Genomic DNA, 19,213 nt, shown 5'->3' on the forward strand with positions numbered 1-19,213 from the left:
TCTAATAGTTCATACCTTGATTAGTAGGAGCATTTGTCTTTACTATTAAAAAGTTGAGATCTACCAATACTATCTACAATGGTACTCGGTCAGACTGCTACAAGGCTACAGTTGAGCATTGTGATAGCATGCATAAAATCACAAGAAAATCTTAAATAGTTGTATACATGTCTACATGATGGTAAATCACACTGACCTTGACCAGGACTGAATGCAAGGGTTATAATTGTTGTTTTACAAAATATGTATGAACTTAGTAATAGAATTGTGAAAATAAATGACATTGAATGTCTTTGTATATATTTGGTCATGTGTGGTCGGTACACAAGCACAGTTTACCTATCAATTAAAGAAATGAACATTGAATACATGTAGCACTGTAATTTTTCTTACATAGGGCCAAATATTTTGTACATTTGACAAATTTCAATATATCTTAATCATTTGTAAAATAAACAACATATATTTCTATCATTTGGTTTCATTTTGTTAAATGTCCTATTAACAGCCCGGGTCATTTAAAGACATTCTTTTTTATATCAACAAGACCATATATACATGCCAGATCTCAGATTTTCACCTCTGTTAAAGTCTCACGGCGTGGGGCATGAATTCATGGAAAGTCCTCAAAGCCTCATGCTTTTTAATGATCGATCGGTGAACCCCTTTCCCGTTGGTTACTCAAAGTTTTACGAGATTCAACTATGTTATCAGCGATAAATCATGCTGTCTTTTACAATAAGTAATTCGAACGATAGAAATAAATCCATATAATATATTTAATTTCATCCCTTCTTATTGTTGCTATTCAATTCTGTGATACTATCAGACTGCCAGACACTCTTACCCAATGCTTACGGTGTCGGCTTCACCATCAAAATTTTACCGTGAAGTCAGTAGAATTAGCACATTAATGTTTTCCGTCATGTTTGTAACGTTAGTTCATTGTTAGACACTTTGAAAAATATGATGTCTGGCTACGTGTTTCTTAACAAATATACTGATATAAGATCAGAGAACGGCCAGTCAGGGGCATATCAAAGAAGATGGAAAATGGCTTTGATCTGAATGCTGAAATATTGAATTTAAAAGTTCAAATGCAAAACACGGTTTGCTTTTCTTTCACAGCTGATTATTTCTGTCCTCTTGTTAAATGCATGTTTCCAGATTATATAACAATGCTCAGAAGTTCAAATGAAAATGAACAAAGACAACTGTAATCCTTATAAACTCATCAAAATCCACAGTTCAAAGTTGATGTCTCCTAACTTAAACATCAGTAGTACTGTGGCTGCTGTGAATATTGACCTGTCCAACTAAATTGTGAAATTTAAAGTAAAATCTGCTTTTTCAGTTCATCTCAATTAATTATGTGATAATATTTTGTTTTGTAAACTTTGTGCTACCTAATATATATATATATATATTGTTACACCTCAAGTGAATTTCTAGCTATTTGATTGGTTGGGAGGAAATTAAACAAAAATCTCTGTCACACTCCGAAAATACATTAGTTTTAAGGGGCGCGGGTGATATTGCCATGAGACAGTGAAAAATTTCACATGAGAAATGTGCGTTCACCGCTTCGTTTCCCCACCGTGATGGTCACAAGAACGTTTGACGGCAACAGCCAATTTTATCCTTACTTTGTACTATATATCATTGATTTTGTTGAATAGGATAAGTTTTTTTGCCGTGAAAAATGCCGCGAATAAAACCTCTTTTATTTGAGCCTCAATTCCCTTAAAATGATTGTAAAACTCGCAGAATGGTCTCCAAGAATTCTGGCATGTATGTACGACATATACCGTCATGAAAATACAAACTGTAACAGGAAATGGCATGTCTTTTTTTACTAAGCTGTGCAGGTATTTATCGATTCTCACAATGCTTACTAGTATAGCCATGATGTGTGATCATTCAAAACAAGTTCATGAATGTAACAATTTTCTCTAAGAGTTCAATTACACTTCACCGTAAATGAAAATAGTTTAAAAAAAATTAAATAACATCTCTGGGCCAATACTTACGACATCTTTCTCATGCTCAAAAATGGATTTTGTGCTCCAAACAGTAACTTATTTGGTAAAGTCATGTGACATGGTCAAAAAGTCATGCTATTATATATTCCAAATCATTGATAAAATATACTTTTTTTTTATTGATTTTAAGAAATTACATTGAAACAAGAAGTTGGCCTTAGAGACAGAATGTGAGTTTGAGAACGAGAATGGTTTCATGAATACGGGCCCTGGTCCCAGACATGCTTTATTAGATCTATTCCAAAAATACATAAAGTAAGCAACTTAACGCCGATCTGACCTTCAAATATTTTATTTTCTTTACTTGGCATGGTAAAAATTGTTATGCTCCACATACGATGTATATGCCACTATCTATTCTTAAAAAATATGCAAATATGAGATTTTCTCCTCAATTTGATAATCCATAACAAGGGTATATAAAGTGGCATACAAACTGATCTATAGAAGCAATTATCTGTTTTTTAAGACAATAAATACAATGAGATACTCAAAGTTAGCATGATGACAAACAGTACAATTTAAAGTGACAAGAGGACGAGGCATATCTACACCTGTAAAGTTATTACCGGTATGCTTCTTATACCTTAACTCATGTCTAGTGCCAGGTATGAAAACCCCAATCTAGAGGTGGAGTTGCAGAAACCTTAAACCATATCTGCAGATCAGGATGTTTAGACAGTACTGCCACAACTACAAATCCGCCAAAGCATCCGTTACTTCCCACAGTTCCTAGAGCAATGTAACATTTTGAATAGTCTATGGATGCCATTCATATGCATGCACACCGACACCGTGTAACCACTATAGAAGCAAATTACATGTACATTATACATGTAATGCTGTTCTCATTATACATCGTATAAGTTAATAGCAATACATCCTATTACAACACAAGAATTCCACGGAAGTGGATGTGTCGCCTGCGCAGGAAGCTGGGAGATTGCGAAGAAATAGATACACTTTTCATTTCAAGAAATACTGTTAAAAGTAAGCAATAATCATAGATAATGTTTTTGGATGGCATCATTTTGTTATATAATCTGTTATTCTGAGTTTTAAGGAACTTTCTATGGATACTCATTATCTCAATTCCAAGTTTAATTTGTATGATTTGTCGGATGGTTTCCCATAAATAAATGAATAAACTTGTGGATTATGATGTTAAACAGATAGTGTTGTCAATAACATTTGGAGTAAGACGGCATTTCAGAGGTATATACGGTGAGTTGTCAAGTGGTAGATCGAAGCCGTCCAGTATACAGTTTTAGTGAAGTTTCCATTTATAGTAACAGTGACGTTGACCTTTGATCTTCGGACCTGAAAAGCAATCCCAAGCAAGCACTTTTGGTAAGGAAGCACTGCATTAAGTTTGAGTTTGATCGGCCCACAGAAACTCAAGTATAGCATGAAAACCTCTGTTCGGACGACAACGCCAACGCCGACATAGCAATACCTATGTGTTACCAGCTTTTCGCAGGCGACACAAAAAGCAAGAATTTGGTATATACTAATATGATATGAATTGGTAAAGTTAACAGTTTCCATTACTAGCCTTACAAAGTTCATGTTTTCTCCACTGATCCATTGTTAAATTGTAAGTCTCAACAAAAGTCCATATTATTGCATTGGTTTACAAAGAGTGTTAAGCATGTTAATGGCATAGTATACATTACAGACAGTCCCAACTGATGTTGATCTAACAAAGATAATTATGTACCAATCAATATATATAGCACTACATTTCTACACAAATATACTTCCACCCGAGCGAAATATAACCCCAACAAAAACACATTCACCACAACTAATAATCAAAGATAACTACTTTTTCACATTAGTTTATGCGAATCTCAAATATTTATAAAACAAAAATAAAACAACAGATTATCACAAATAATGCGCAATGCAAATGTCCAAATGAAAACGTTAAAAACTGTTTTACCATACAATGTAAAGGTACGTTAAATGTGTAAACATACTGGAATGGAGACAAGTATGTTAGTGTAAACTGTCCTTCACTCTCTGTAACATAGAAATCCTCTTACACAACATATCCTTCACTCTCTGTAACATAGAAATCCTCTTACACATTATGTCCTTCACTCTCTGTAACATAGAAATCCTCTTACACAACATGTCCTTCACTCTCTGTAACATAGAAATCCTCTTACACAACATGTCCTTCACTCTCTGTAACATAGAAATCCTCTTACACAACATGTCCTTCACTCTCTGTAACATAGAAATCCTCTTACACAACATGTCCTTCACTCTCTGTAACATAGAAATCCTCTTACACAACATGTCCTTCACTCTCTGTAACATAGAAATCCTCTTACACAACATGTCCTTCACTCTCTGTAACATAGAAATCCTCTTACACAACATGTCCTTCACTCTCTGTAACATAGAAATCCTCTTACACAACATGTCCTTCACTCTCTGTAACATAGAAATCCTCTTACACAACATGTCCTTCACTCTCTGTAACATAGAAATCCTCTTACACAACATGTCCTTCACTCTCTGTAACATAGAAATCCTCTTACACAACATGTCCTTCACTCTCTGTAACATAGAAATCCTCTTACACAACATGTCCTTCACTCTCTGTAACATAGAAATCCTCTTACACAACATGTCCTTCACTCTCTGTAACATAGAAATCCTCTTACACAACATGTCCTTCACTCTCTGTAACATAGAAATCCTCTTACACAACATGTCCTTCACTCTCTGTAACATAGAAATCCTCTTACACAACATGTCCTTCACTCTCTGTAACATAGAAATCCTCTTACACAACATGTCCTTCACTCTCTGTAACATAGAAATCCTCTTACACAACATGTCCTTCACTCTCTGTAACATAGAAATCCTCTTACACAACATGTCCTTCACTCTCTGTAACATAGAAATCCTCTTACACAACATGTCCTTCACTCTCTGTAACATAGAAATCCTCTTACACAACATGTCCTTCACTCTCTGTAACATAGAAATCCTCTTACACAACATGTCCTTCACTCTCTGTAACATAGAAATCCTCTTACACAACATGTCCTTCACTCTCTGTAACATAGAAATCCTCTTACACAACATGTCCTTCACTCTCTGTAACATAGAAATCCTCTTACACAACATGTCCTTCACTCTCTGTAACATAGAAATCCTCTTACACAACATGTCCTTCACTCTCTGTAACATAGAAATCCTCTTACACAACATGTCCTTCACTCTCTGTAACATAGAAATCCTCTTACACAACATGTCCTTCACTCTCTGTAACATAGAAATCCTCTTACACAACATGTCCTTCACTCTCTGTAACATAGAAATCCTCTTACACAACATGTCCTTCACTCTCTGTAACATAGAAATCCTCTTACACAACATGTCCTTCACTCTCTGTAACATAGAAATCCTCTTACACAACATGTCCTTCACTCTCTGTAACATAGAAATCCTCTTACACAACATGTCCTTCACTCTCTGTAACATAGAAATCCTCTTACACAACATGTCCTTCACTCTCTGTAACATAGAAATCCTCTTACACAACATGTCCTTCACTCTCTGTAACATAGAAATCCTCTTACACAACATGTCCTTCACTCTCTGTAACATAGAAATCCTCTTACACAACATGTCCTTCACTCTCTGTAACATAGAAATCCTCTTACACAACATGTCCTTCACTCTCTGTAACATAGAAATCCTCTTACACAACATGTCCTTCACTCTCTGTAACATAGAAATCCTCTTACACAACATGTCCTTCACTCTCTGTAACATAGAAATCCTCTTACACAACATGTCCTTCACTCTCTGTAACATAGAAATCCTCTTACACAACATGTCCTTCACTCTCTGTAACATAGAAATCCTCTTACACAACATGTCCTTCACTCTCTGTAACATAGAAATCCTCTTACACAACATGTCCTTCACTCTCTGTAACATAGAAATCCTCTTACACAACATGTCCTTCACTCTCTGTAACATAGAAATCCTCTTACACAACATGTCCTTCACTCTCTGTAACATAGAAATCCTCTTACACAACATGTCCTTCACTCTCTGTAACATAGAAATCCTCTTACACAACATATCCTTCACTCTCTGTAACATAGAAATCCTCTTACACAACATGTCCTGTAGTACAGTAGCAGAAGCCTTACCCACCCGCTCTTCTAGTAGTAGACTTGCTTTTGTCCGGGGGGGTTTCAGAGGAAAACTTCAGGGGTAAAATGATTCAAAAGTACCGGGGCTTGGATCTTTGAATGGTATGAAGTTTGAGTTGGGTGGACGAAAGTGTAACGGAAATTACTGGTATACACATATCATTTTAAACCAAACAATAGACTACAGATTACATGTATTTGCAGGTAGATGTTTGTTACGAGTATAAATAATGTATAAGGTTTCAGATCTAATCATTTCTAAGATAAACATAAATAACACACACACAGATGACTGAATCTTTAGTAATAGATACAGTTTGCCAAAAAAGAATTACACTGCATCATACAAATTAGAAACTATATCAATCTAACAGGTAAACATATTAAATATTAAACCTGTTATAATTTTAACTGAGGCATTAATAGAAGATTTGGCTTTAATAATACTGTGTCATGGTGTTAGTCTTTAGGTTGTGACAGGGTATCAGAATACAGTTGTGTCACCAAGTTTTTTTTAGACTTGAAGAATAAGAACCAACATAACAGATATTGTATACCTGGTGCTGCATTACCAGTACATATGGAGACAGCACTTTATATTTTGATTTGACTTTTATTTCAAATAGTACCATCACATGATTGTTTTACATGCATGTGATATGTGTTACAACACCAATTGTGATGACACAAGTACAGGGGTTGAAACAGACTATTTTAGCCGTTAGGAATGTCTTCGAATGATAAAGAATTTCACTTGCTAAATCAGAAACACACTTGTAAAGTTTTCTGTCCTTTCCATGAAATATAACATGCATGAAGATCTGATAAAATCAAATCCAGGACAATCCATGATCAATAAAGGACTATTGTATGATAAAAAGAATGTCAAATAAAAGCCCTGTCCTTATGAATATCCTAGGTAAAATAAACTGGCTTGTGGTCCTCTATATCTATGTCCCCATTGTCTTCCATTGGTATGGAACAATTGTAATAAACTAATTGATTGACGGGACTTAACACTCTTGTGCGATTTAGAACAGGGTTATAAAGACAAAAATGTCTTGAGAATGTATAAGAATACATACAAAGTAAAAGCTAGAAAATAAAATTATTGGTTAATCAAATTGTGAGTTTTAAATGTTCTTTATTACATTTGATGAAAGGAAAAAGGGGGAAAAAATCTCAAATATTGGAAAATAGAATAAATGGAAATGTTGCTTAAAAGATTTTCTGCAATTCAAATATTTTAACTTGCTACAGTTGTGTGCCTTAAATCAAAATTCGTTATTTGTTTTCTGATTATCTTTCTTGTGAGGATATTATAATTCATGAAAGTATGATATGTGTTATATGTGCACCAACAAAAATACACACTGTAACAATATAAAGTGAATTTTAACCATATCTTTAAAGATGATAAATTTGAGGATTTCCCTATCTGCACTGATAACAATGGAACAACAGAGGTCTTGACACCATCAATGAATACACAATCTGTCATAACCAATCAATAAGGAGGCATAACATCAATAACAAAATATTTCAACTAAAATATAAGTTGCAATCACAGAACTACCTATTACAGCTACTATTCATGTGTACCAAGTTTCATAAACACTGGTGAAAATAAGCATAGGTGCATAATTTCTGAGTGAAGTAAATGCATCTGTGAAGATATTACAAAATTTTGATAAAAAAACCCGGTTTCAGTTGTACCTGAGACATAATTCGGTGAAATTTTTTGAAAAAGGGAACATAACTCCCACAAAAATGCAAGATTAAAAAAATAATCATTTAAAGCTGACGATGCAAGTTAAAAAGCCTTCAATTGATTTTGGTCGGTATATGAAAATATTCGGATGAAAACTGCTGGACAAGATTCTGACTACTGATAGATAGACAACAACCTGATTTCAGAATAGCCTTTCTTACTTCGTAGCAGGTGGTACCAGGTACAGTATAATTAAACTCATATGAGTCAATGACGTCTGTGACCAGGATCAACAATCTGAAATGATCTACAACGTAATATTATATATCAGGACCCCAAGAATTGGGAGAGATTTGAGTGAAGGAAAACAAGTGCTGTGACAAATTGAGATAAATCAATACATCTGCAACAAAAGAACGAATTGTGATTACATGGTATAACCTAACTTGTTTTAGTGAGTAAATTGTACATGATAAACTCTCCCAAGACTGGATGCCAACTATAACACTTCCTCTTGCCAAATGGGTGTTTTTATATAAAAAAACCAGGACACAATTATTGTGTCATTTCACACAGAAGTAATATAAAAATTGATGCGACACATACAAAAAGCAACTGCTCGAGTAACAGATAACAAAATACCTTTTTCTTTTGCAAATTAAAGTGTGACATGAGATAAAAAAATAAATTATATTCTATGTACAACTTAATGTCTCTTATGTCTTGGCGTTATTCTACCTTGGAACTCTTCACAGAGGTGACATAACATATTTCATCCTAGAACCAAGAAGACAGACAGAGATTGTTAAGGAAAATAAGTTGTACACATTGAGAAACTTGTTTATAACTTGTAAATGCCGCTAAACTACACAGGCTAGTTACTTTAATAGTAAAGTGTGGAGAAATACATGTACCTGTTGATCCTGTATTATTTTAAACTAAAAAAAACAATTAGGTACTTTTTTGGGTCTTTCACTAGGAAAATAGTAATTCTCTAAGCATTTGCATGTAATTGTATAACCGTACAATTCATTTAATAATATCATAATCTGTAATGTTCAACGTAGTAAAAAAAAACAAATTACCAAGAAAAGCATTCAATGGAGAAATTCCGTCAAAATAATACCTTTCAGCCTTCCCAAACCTTTGTAGATATATATATAAATGATAATTGTTATTACGGTAATATTATGTACCCAGTACTATCATATTAAATCCCTCAGCTAAAAAATAATTTTAACAGTAACCAAGACAGATTTCTTTTGTTTTTATGTAGATATGTTAATCCTGTTTGAATAATGCATTTATCTACCAGGTACATTATGTATTCATATTAATGTAGGATTAACATAATGAGCATTTAAAGTTGACAAGTGTATCATACACATAAACAATGTCAGATCACATCAGAAACCGGGATATATAAAATTGTGTACAAAAAAATATGACAATACACGTTTGGTTTGGTTTGTTACAGTAAAACATGTTTCTATAATGAACTACAGAGAGATCTGCATATTACCTCAAGTGTACAAGAGTTATTTCCCTTGTTAATTTTGCCAACAAATTCATACTTAGCCTTTCTTTTGTACAGCATAAATGCTGACCCAAGTTTTAAAGGAATATATATCAAGTCATATTTGATTATACTATTTTGTGGTTACTGTCAACCAAATACGAAAGTTTTTTAAAGAATATGCTGATTACTTTTCCACAGATTTCACTCTAAATCCAACTGAGGCTTATAGTCTTTGTACATGCAACAAAATTTCATGACAGTCTGATAATGTCTACGCAATTTGTTGTGCAGAAACACAACCTGCAATATTAATTGACTTGGCTGAATTTGTTACAGAGTGTGATGTTTCTGCTACAATTTTTGCTATGGAACATATATTAGGACTATTGTAAGATTAACTTGAGATTTTCATCATGTTTGATGTAAAAATATTTCAAACATAAAATCATCGCAGCTCTATTAAAACAGTGTAGTGGTCTCTCTGTATTTCAGTATAAGCTGAAAAAATCACAATCAAGGTGTATATGAACATGAGATTCTACATTGTATCACCATGAGATCAAGAGAAATCATTAGCAATAATAAATAGATTATTTTGTCTGCAGTTTCTCTATAAAACATTAAAAATTGACAAAACAGTATATTTGGTATAGACTCTTGTTTCATGGTTTGGGTTTTTGTTTTGTTACCAATTTATAATTTGACATCGCAATGGCATAAATTATGACATTTATTTGTTTATGATGACAGACTTGACAAACTGAACGAGATTATCGGATACTGATAGATAATGTCAGTTTATCAGAATAATTTATAAGTACGGCTTGGATACATGTCTTTTTAAGGAAATTACTTTCTACAAAATAAATAAAATGAGAAGAGAGCAAGCAAATTAGGATATCATGAATAAGTAACCTTTGCATATTTGGTTATAAGATCAGGACGTGTTCACAATAAATCTAGAAAAAAAATCATATTAAACTGCACAAACACAAGCTATTTATATAAAACTATAAACTAACTGACACAACATTTCAATAATATGCATGTACATGAATAGTCTGATATCCTTTATCAACCAAATAATTACAAAATTAAAGCAAAAAAACCCAACACAGTTTCATTCTTCTATTACCCAGGTAAAAACAATGGAAGATACTATATTTAGTTGACATTTGAATACATTTTGAACAGGTAAACTTGGGAGTTTATTTCTTATTAATGTGCCAGTATTGACAGTAATGTAATAGTTTTTATTTTAGTGAACTCTGAAGTGTCATGTTGAGACAGCATAATGGTTATGTATATTGTCATTTTAACATCAATGTTACACAGGTTACAGAAATAATGGTTAATATCACAGGTACTAGCCTCGTCTGTCAATACACTTATAATATAATTATAGTATAGGTGTATTGACAGATGTGGCTAGTACCTGTGGTTTACATATAAATAAAGAAAGACTTCCTTCTAAATGTCAAAATCACGATCTTTTCATGGTCATTCATTTTAAGCCCACATGTCAACTTTGTAAATTTCTGCAGAATCATGCAGAAATATAAGAGATTGTGGATAATAGCAAAACAAATAATTTTCTCCCATAAATGTAAATTACCCCACTGCTGTGAAATGAATACGATATAACTGTGTCCTGGTAAAGTCAAAATGTAAGTTAGGGCAAAACTATAGCATTAGATCTATCACGTTTACCTCGTAACAATATACTAGCCAATAATCTTTAGTCATACAAAAATATATTAAAAAATGTTTGAACATGTATACTGTTTATCAGTGTTTTCCAAAGAGAATATGGGTTAAATAATGACACTGAAACACAGAAATGTACCACAGATCAGTAACATACTTCACATTTGTTGTGACACGAGCTTGCATGAACTTGGTAGTAAAGTAACCATATTTTATCTCCCACCCTGTATACTACAAAGAATTGTATTGTTAACCTTTACGTTCTCGTCATAAAGAAGGATATAGAAAAAATTCATTCCCGCTTTCATGGATAAAGGAAACCCAACTTTAACACCCTTGATGTGGTCCCAGATATATCCAGGTTACCTGTTAGTTGATTTACTTTCCATACAAAATAATATACAACACCCTGATGTACATGTACTTGAATCAGACTTTCGACACACCATTACTACTCTGTTGTGTGGCGTTTTGAATTTGCTTCTTCCTGTGGCCTGCATAGATTTTAAGAAACAGAGCGAGGAAAACCACCATTATTCCGAAAAACCCGATGTATGTCACTGGATGGCCGTAGATTACACAGGACAACAAGATAGCTATTCCTTGTCGAATTGTCATAATTATTGTAAATGTCACTGGTCCGAACCTAGAGAGTGTGAAAAATATAAACAATTGTCCAAAAGCAGAACAAAGACTTAAGATCATGGCATGAAATATAAAGGCTGGGTTACGACCCATGAAAGCTACAGAATCAAAGAATCCACCCTGTTCTAGCAGGGAGACAGCAGTAAGTAGGCAGGAGAACAAATTTACACCTGTCATCATCTGAATGGGGGACATCTTGTATCTTCTGAACAATTCTCCCTGCCAATTTGATGTAAAGCTATCAAAGAGAATGTATCCTGCTAACAATATCACCCCTGACACAGTTGTTACACTTCCTTTATGCCGTGTCACATCACCACTGCTTAAAAGGAACATGCTTATACCAAACGATATCATCAACGCGGTGACGTATTCATTGTATTCGTAGGTTTTACGGGATACTACTTTGCCCATCAACATGACTGGTATGACCTTGGAAGCTTTAGCAAGCACCTGGGTAGGAAAGCTGACAAATTTGAGGGCCTCATATTGAAACCAGCTACTCATGATATTGGAGAAGGAACTGTAGGAGTACTTAAACAAAGGAGCGTTGTGTGGGGGCTGGGCCCTCATCACTAACACCACACCTCCAATAACTAGTGCCAAAATTCTGTTGATGAACACCAAAAATTGGGAGTTTTTGAAGAATTCTCCTGCTTCCGTGTCAGTTTTTCCATATTCAAATGTCATAATTCTCTCCTGTAAGACCCCCCAGGTGAGGTAGGCTCCCTGCAGGCCTGCCACACAGAACAATAGAGTGCCACATTTCTGATATTGACCAACATTGTCGTCACTGCTACCACCTGTTTTAGATGACCCGCCTTGTTCCAGGACACCCTTCTCAGTTTCCCGACCGAACACACAGTTCTTGATAATCTGCGATAGCAAATCTGGGCCTGTAAATGATAGATACAAAGCATGTGGTTAATACAGATTTTGAAACAATATTTTTTAATTCATTCTGGTAGCATAGATGTAGCTCAAGTAGTAGGCCAAGGATGTAAACATATAGTATTTATTTTGACCAACATTTTCTCATGGGGCAAACAGACTATTTTCAGTTATAGACCACAGGTATCTGTCCAGACATTCAAATGGTCTTTGGTTCATTTTGGTATAGTTTTTCCTCGCGAGTCCTGAGCATCTTTTTCAAAATTCTGATGAGTCACATTACTAAGAAACCAAGTGGGCTCCTAAACAATTGTCCGATAGGGAAAGTATAAATCATCACAGAGTGTGACCCTAATATAGCAAGAATAGGACTTCTGGAGTTATATTAACCAACAACAACAAAGACAATGTACATACAAAAATTCAAAACGAGAGTATATAGATATGCATTTTAAATTGATGATGATGACCTTATGCCCAGTAGTCGTTTACAAAATTATCAACATACTGGTAGTCACTGACACCACATTTACACCAAACTGGTAATAACTGACCACAAACCTTCAGTGACTGACATTATATTTATAATTAACAGATAGTAACTGACATCACTTTGACAAGAAACATGTAAAATAACTGACATTACCTTGACAATAAACTGGTAATAACTGATCATGATACCACACAGACAACAAATGGGTAATAACTGACATCACATTGTCAACAAACTACTCACAAGAGGCCCAGAGGGCCTGTATTCCTCACCTGAATATTTGAGCAATCATGGGAAAATATTCTCAATAAATATACTTTTGCAAATATTTCCATATATTGAGTCCCCTTGGCTTAAGAATGTTCCAGGCTAAATGAAACTACTCTATCCCAGCCTCCTGGTTTTTCTAAAGAAGTTGTTAAAAGGTTTATAACACATTTGACCTTTGATATATTGAAAGTAGGTCAAGGTAATTTCTATAAGGAAAGTTTATATCACTCTGTCACAGGTACCTACTGGCCAAATATCATTGCTCTAGGCCTCTTGGTTATTCAAAAGAAGATGTTTAAAGGTTTTAAAAACATTTGACCATTGTAATCTTGAAAGTAGGTCAAGGTAATTTATTTGAGGAAAGTTTATAGCACTCTGTCCCTGATACCTACTTGCCAAGTACCATGGCCCTAGGTCCTCCAGTTCTTAAGAAAAAGTCATTCAAAGAAAAAGTTGGTGGACAATAGAAAACACATCATTGCATCATACCATAAGCTCAACTTGCACTTTTTGCCAGGTGAGCTAATAACTGACATCACACTGGTAATAGCTGACATTAAGCTGGCTATAAACCGGTAATATATGACGATAAGAAAATGCTAACTACTCAATGATAATACACTGACAAAAATATGTAGTAAATGAAAACTGCATGTAAATAAAAAAGTTCACTTTACCCTTGAATATGTTAGTTATTTTCTTATTGTTGACATATGTTTTTTGGAATGCAATAATCTTCTCATGCCAACTGAACTGTCACAACATGTACAAAACAGGCTGAACTGGCTCCATATAACACTTACCTGCAGTTTCATTGTAGCGTTTATCCCTGAAGTATTTGATCAGAAGAGCACCAGGTACGAAGAGAGTGGCATATCCAAGTATGTTGAGACACAGTCGTACCATCCAGAAGTCTACCCAGTGAGATTCCAACGCATTATCTGCTGCTGTCGATTCTTTCCCCAGACACAGTGGTAGTACGATATTTAGCACCAATATGCCGAAGAACCACATTGTGGCCTGCATAATACCACTGAAAAATCACCATACAATTGTGTTAGTGTGTAGTCAAATGGTTAATAAGAGGGTTTTATTGATGGGTCCGAAACACTGATTATGATCTAGTCCAGTTATCCTAAACATTACAATGACATAGCCATTTAAATATTGTTAATAATATAACAATAACTGAAGTTATTTCTCAAAGCAAACTTTTTTTATATTTGTTTTATTTTCAGATCTATTTTCAATACAGTATAGTCTTACATATTTGTTAACATGCTCATTTGATTCAATCAAACATGTTTCATACTAAAACAAAGTTTATGTATATTAATAATTAAGCTTGATATGTAACGCGTATCATCAGTAATATCATGCAACCTATTGGTATTTGATATGCATGATATATATAAAGATTTCTACTGTTTTGATATATAGAAACAAGAGTACCGCAGGGCGGAACAATATATGCCCGTTGAATGCCATATAGTGACATATACTTTCTTACATTGAAATAAGATCTCTCTGCATCATTCTAAGAGTGGTTAGCTGACATGCTATAAAAAATGTAGGAGAAAATCTCCAGAAAAAAAATCAAATACTGAAATGAACAAAGGGCATTTACTTTTGCAAAAATCGTCGAATCAAAATTCTTTTAAGGGAGACCCAACTTCATATCATGATTATAATGTACACCAAGTTTCAAAGAAATCCGTCGAAAAATGAAGGAGGAGATTGCCGGACAAAAATCAAATACTGAAATGAACAAAGGGCAATAACTTTCATAAAAAATTGTTGAATCAAAATTCTTTTAAGGGAGACAACTTCATATCATGATTATAATGTATACCAAGTTTCAAAGAGATCGGTCAAAAAAATGTAGGAGATTGCCGGACAAACATAAGTTTATGCCAGACCGGCCAACCGGACAACCCGATACCATAATACTTCTGTCAAATTTAACGGACATATAAAAAATGAAAAACAATGGAAAATGAAAAACAAAAAGATAAAAGAAAAGGAAGCACTGAAACAGAAAGAAAAAGAAGAAAGTAACAGAGAAAGACAGATGGAGAGAAAAAAACACCCAGCAGATGTAAAGAAACAGAAAAAGCAGTATATTGTGGAAGGTAATTGAACATACATTACTTAGTACAACTTAATACATGTAGTATGATAAATCAGTTTATGACAGGTTTTATGCATTTTTTCAATTCATTAACAAATTTTTGCAACCAGAATTCACCTTTACTATTTGCAATATACTTTTAAACAACATAGTAATTTTTTTTATCAAATTAACTAGTTAATCACAGAAAGTGTACTCTTAAAACACCTTGTTCTATACATTAAGATATATAATTTCATCAACAGGAGAATCATTATCTCAATATATATTCGGTTATAAACACCCGTGATATTTAAAATACCAAAGATCAAAGTTTCTTTTTTAACTGAAAAGGGTAATGTTAGAGCATTCAGCAGCATTTCAAAACTTGCTAGAAAATTCTGGACTTCACTGCATTCCCGTAACATATGCACAATTGTCTCCCTTTCCCTATTGCAAAAGCTATGTTTGTAAGTCCTATTTATATACAAAATAATTAGTTGTTTACATAAAATGAATAATTCTACATTGTAGTCATTGTAATTTTGAGTTTTCAGTAACTAGAAACGGAACAATACATTGTAATTTTAAGTTTTCAGTAACTAGAAATGGAACATTGTAAAAAAAAATCCCCATGTATCTTTATTGTAATAAAAAAAAACTCCCCATTTTTGTTGACCAGTTACCAAAACAATATTTTTTATAAATAAGAGATAAAAGTCTTGACCTTTTTTAGGCTTCAAAATCAATTATAGATCAAGGGAAATAATTGGGCAGATCAATATCTTATTTTGAAAGTTGAAACATCTTATTTCTTCAGACTCAATATTACCCCATGATACTGTAAGTAGTTTGTTATTGGACCAAATATATCACAGCTCAGACTCAAAGCAAACTCAATTTGGATGATAATGATTTAATCTTAACAGTATTTTTATAAAATTATTCCATCTCTGTTTTAACTTCAGAGAAATATGTACATTTACATATTGCTTGAAATGTACTGAATTATATTGGTACTTGTATTGCAAATACTATGGCCCACCTGTAGAATGCAAATATAGAGATCTAGATATGGTTTTGTGTAAAAAATCCAAAATATGTACAATGTACCATTATTAACAAAAACAAAATTGTAACGAAAGTCCCCTTTTGATATCATTTTTTCCCAGCTGAATTTAAGTGTTGGTAGCAGTCTCAGAGTATTTATTAGTACATGTAAATAAAACTAAAACTGCAAAATTCTGGTCTTCTTTAGGTAGATGAACATCTTATATTAATTAGTCTGTATCACAACACACATAATGCTATGGCGTTCCAATGGGTGTATCTCTGAGTGCCAACATTTTTTATTTACCTGTAGCTATATATAGGGCAACTGTTTTTGATAGGGGTTCAAGTCTTTTTCTTAAAATGTGTGCGAGGTCCAACAGGTGAATCTACCTGTAAAACTTACCTGCGGGAACTCAAGTACCCTAGTACATGCATCATGCATATATTTACATAATTATATGCAATATTTTAATAAACTTTTTTCTTTCCACAGTTAAAATCAAAACAAGGTTACAATGTAATGTTGACTATGAAAACTATACACGTAGAGGTATATTTATAAGTGTACTGAATCACTACTCTTCCATATGTAACCTCATTAAATCATTTGTTTTTAGTTTTTAAACGAATACACAAATTTTTAATAAAACATCTTAATGTTAAGTTTAATATCAGAATGAGGTAATAAAGAAACAGTTTAGTTCAAATTAGCACAGATTTAAGTTTGATATCAAAATTGGATGTTAAAAGGAAAGTTTAGTGTTAATTAGCACAGAATCAGATACTGGAATATTTCATTCAAATTTATTTCGGGGTTTTTTCTTCCAGAATATAAGTGCTTCAGTGCTTATATGAATAGATGCTTCAATTGAAATATGTTGAAATATGTTGAGAACACCCCATTCCAATACAATGAGGTGGAGTTGGAGTTCACTTATGAATATGCGTATGTATACAACACCATATATATTTGTATTAGTATTAGTAGTTTACTGTTTATGACCGACAGAGAAACTTCAAACTGATATTATCTGGTTGTATCCTATGATCATGAATGTACAGAGTAATGCAATTATGCAAAGACAGATATTTTAAAAGGAGTAATGAGTTTACTACAGAAAGGTGCCTTGAGGCTAACTTCATATCCATCTAAAAGTATGGACTAGATGAACACTTGAAGTAAATTTGATGGTATACTAGCTGGCTTATAGCTTGAGGCATAACATCCTTTTCAAACTAACATTTCCTATTTTCATAGGCAAAATGAATGGTCCAAATGAATACAGGGCAAAATGAGGGACTACAAAAGTACATTGAGCATTATGACATATTATGGTCAGAGTGAAGTGTAATATTCACTGTTTTTCTATGACAAGAAGATGTTTTAAGTGTAACAGGAGTGAAAATACATGGCCAGACTAAGATTTGAACCCAGGACCTCTGAAATTTAAAGGGATGCTATGTCAAGTGAGCTACCTAGGCGGGATAATACAGATTGACCTCGAAACTCAATGGCAGAGCATTGGATCATTTGCCAGGTACAGGTAGCCATAGTTCAATCAATAAATCTGTCTAGAGCTTGGAGAAAACAAGTTCGAATTCTGATCTGGACATGCATTTTTCCTGTCCTGTAATTTAAGCATAAAGTTGAAGTGTAAACAGCACATAAAGTTTTATAACAGTCATGAACAAGAGGCCCAATGGGCCTGCATCGCTCACCTGGAATTGATCTCAGACTTGTAATCTTAAAAGTGGACTAAAATACAGCTACAGGCAGAATATCAGTGTTTGATTCATAAGAGCCTATTAAAAGATTAAAACATATGACGCCTGTGACCTTGAATGTCGAACAAAGACATTAGGTTGAAAGTGGGTCAAGGGCATTCAATTGAACAAACTTGGTAGTCCTTCATCCCAGCATACTACAGGCCCAATTTCAGAACCCTGGGCCTTCTGGTTATCGAGAAGATGTTTGAAGATTTTACGACGTTTGACCCCTATGACCTTGAAAGTGGGTCATGGTAATTTATTTGAACAAACTTGGTAGACCTTCATCCCAGCATGCTACAGGCCCAATTTCAGAACCCTGGGCCTTCTGGTTATCGAGAAGTTGTTTGAAGATTTTACGACATTTGACCCCTATGACCTTGAAAGTGGGTAATGGTAATTTATTTGAACAAACTTGGTAGACCTTCATCCCAGCATGCTACAGGCCCAATATCAGTACCCTGGGCCTTTTGGTTATTGAGAAGAAGCAGTTTGAAGATGTTAAGACATTTGACCCCTGTGACATTGAAAGAGGGTCAAGGTCATTCATTTGAACTAAGTTAGTAGCCCTCCATCCCAGCATACTACTGGCCAAATATCACAAACAAGAGATCCCAGAGGGATCTTGGCGCCCACCTTTGTACCATCTTCATTAGTTCTTTGTCAGTTCGATCTTTTCTCTTCTTTCCTCTAATCTGTTTGATCGAGTCATGTTAACAGTAAATGCACCTTGAGGTAACTTTTGATCTAAACTTAATACTGATGTGTATGAAAGCCAACCTTCAAAGTGAGTTTGTCATTTCACATATTTACTAGTA

At 34.0% G+C, this 19,213-nt stretch overlaps 1 protein-coding gene across 2 annotated transcripts in view; it reads right to left on the minus strand.

Moving 5' to 3' along the window:
* Window positions 1-6,290: 6,290 nt before the first annotated feature.
* LOC110441525 (adenosine 3'-phospho 5'-phosphosulfate transporter 1-like) overlaps window positions 6,291-19,213 on the minus strand; it is a 17,186-nt gene continuing 4,263 nt past the window's right edge. For both annotated transcript variants that reach the window (XM_021484698.1, XM_021484697.1), the window contains exons 2-3: window positions 14,269-14,498; window positions 6,291-12,707 (exon numbers count right to left, since the gene is read on the minus strand). In XM_021484698.1, the coding sequence (XP_021340373.1) occupies window positions 11,596-12,707; window positions 14,269-14,491 (1,335 nt within the window). In that variant the 5' untranslated portion in view covers window positions 14,492-14,498 and the 3' untranslated portion in view covers window positions 6,291-11,595. The remainder of the gene's footprint in view (window positions 12,708-14,268; window positions 14,499-19,213) is intronic.

Source organism: Mizuhopecten yessoensis, unplaced genomic scaffold, assembly GCF_002113885.1.
Source record: "Mizuhopecten yessoensis strain PY_sf001 unplaced genomic scaffold, ASM211388v2 scaffold716015, whole genome shotgun sequence".
Lineage (NCBI taxonomy): Eukaryota > Metazoa > Mollusca > Bivalvia > Pectinida > Pectinidae > Mizuhopecten > Mizuhopecten yessoensis.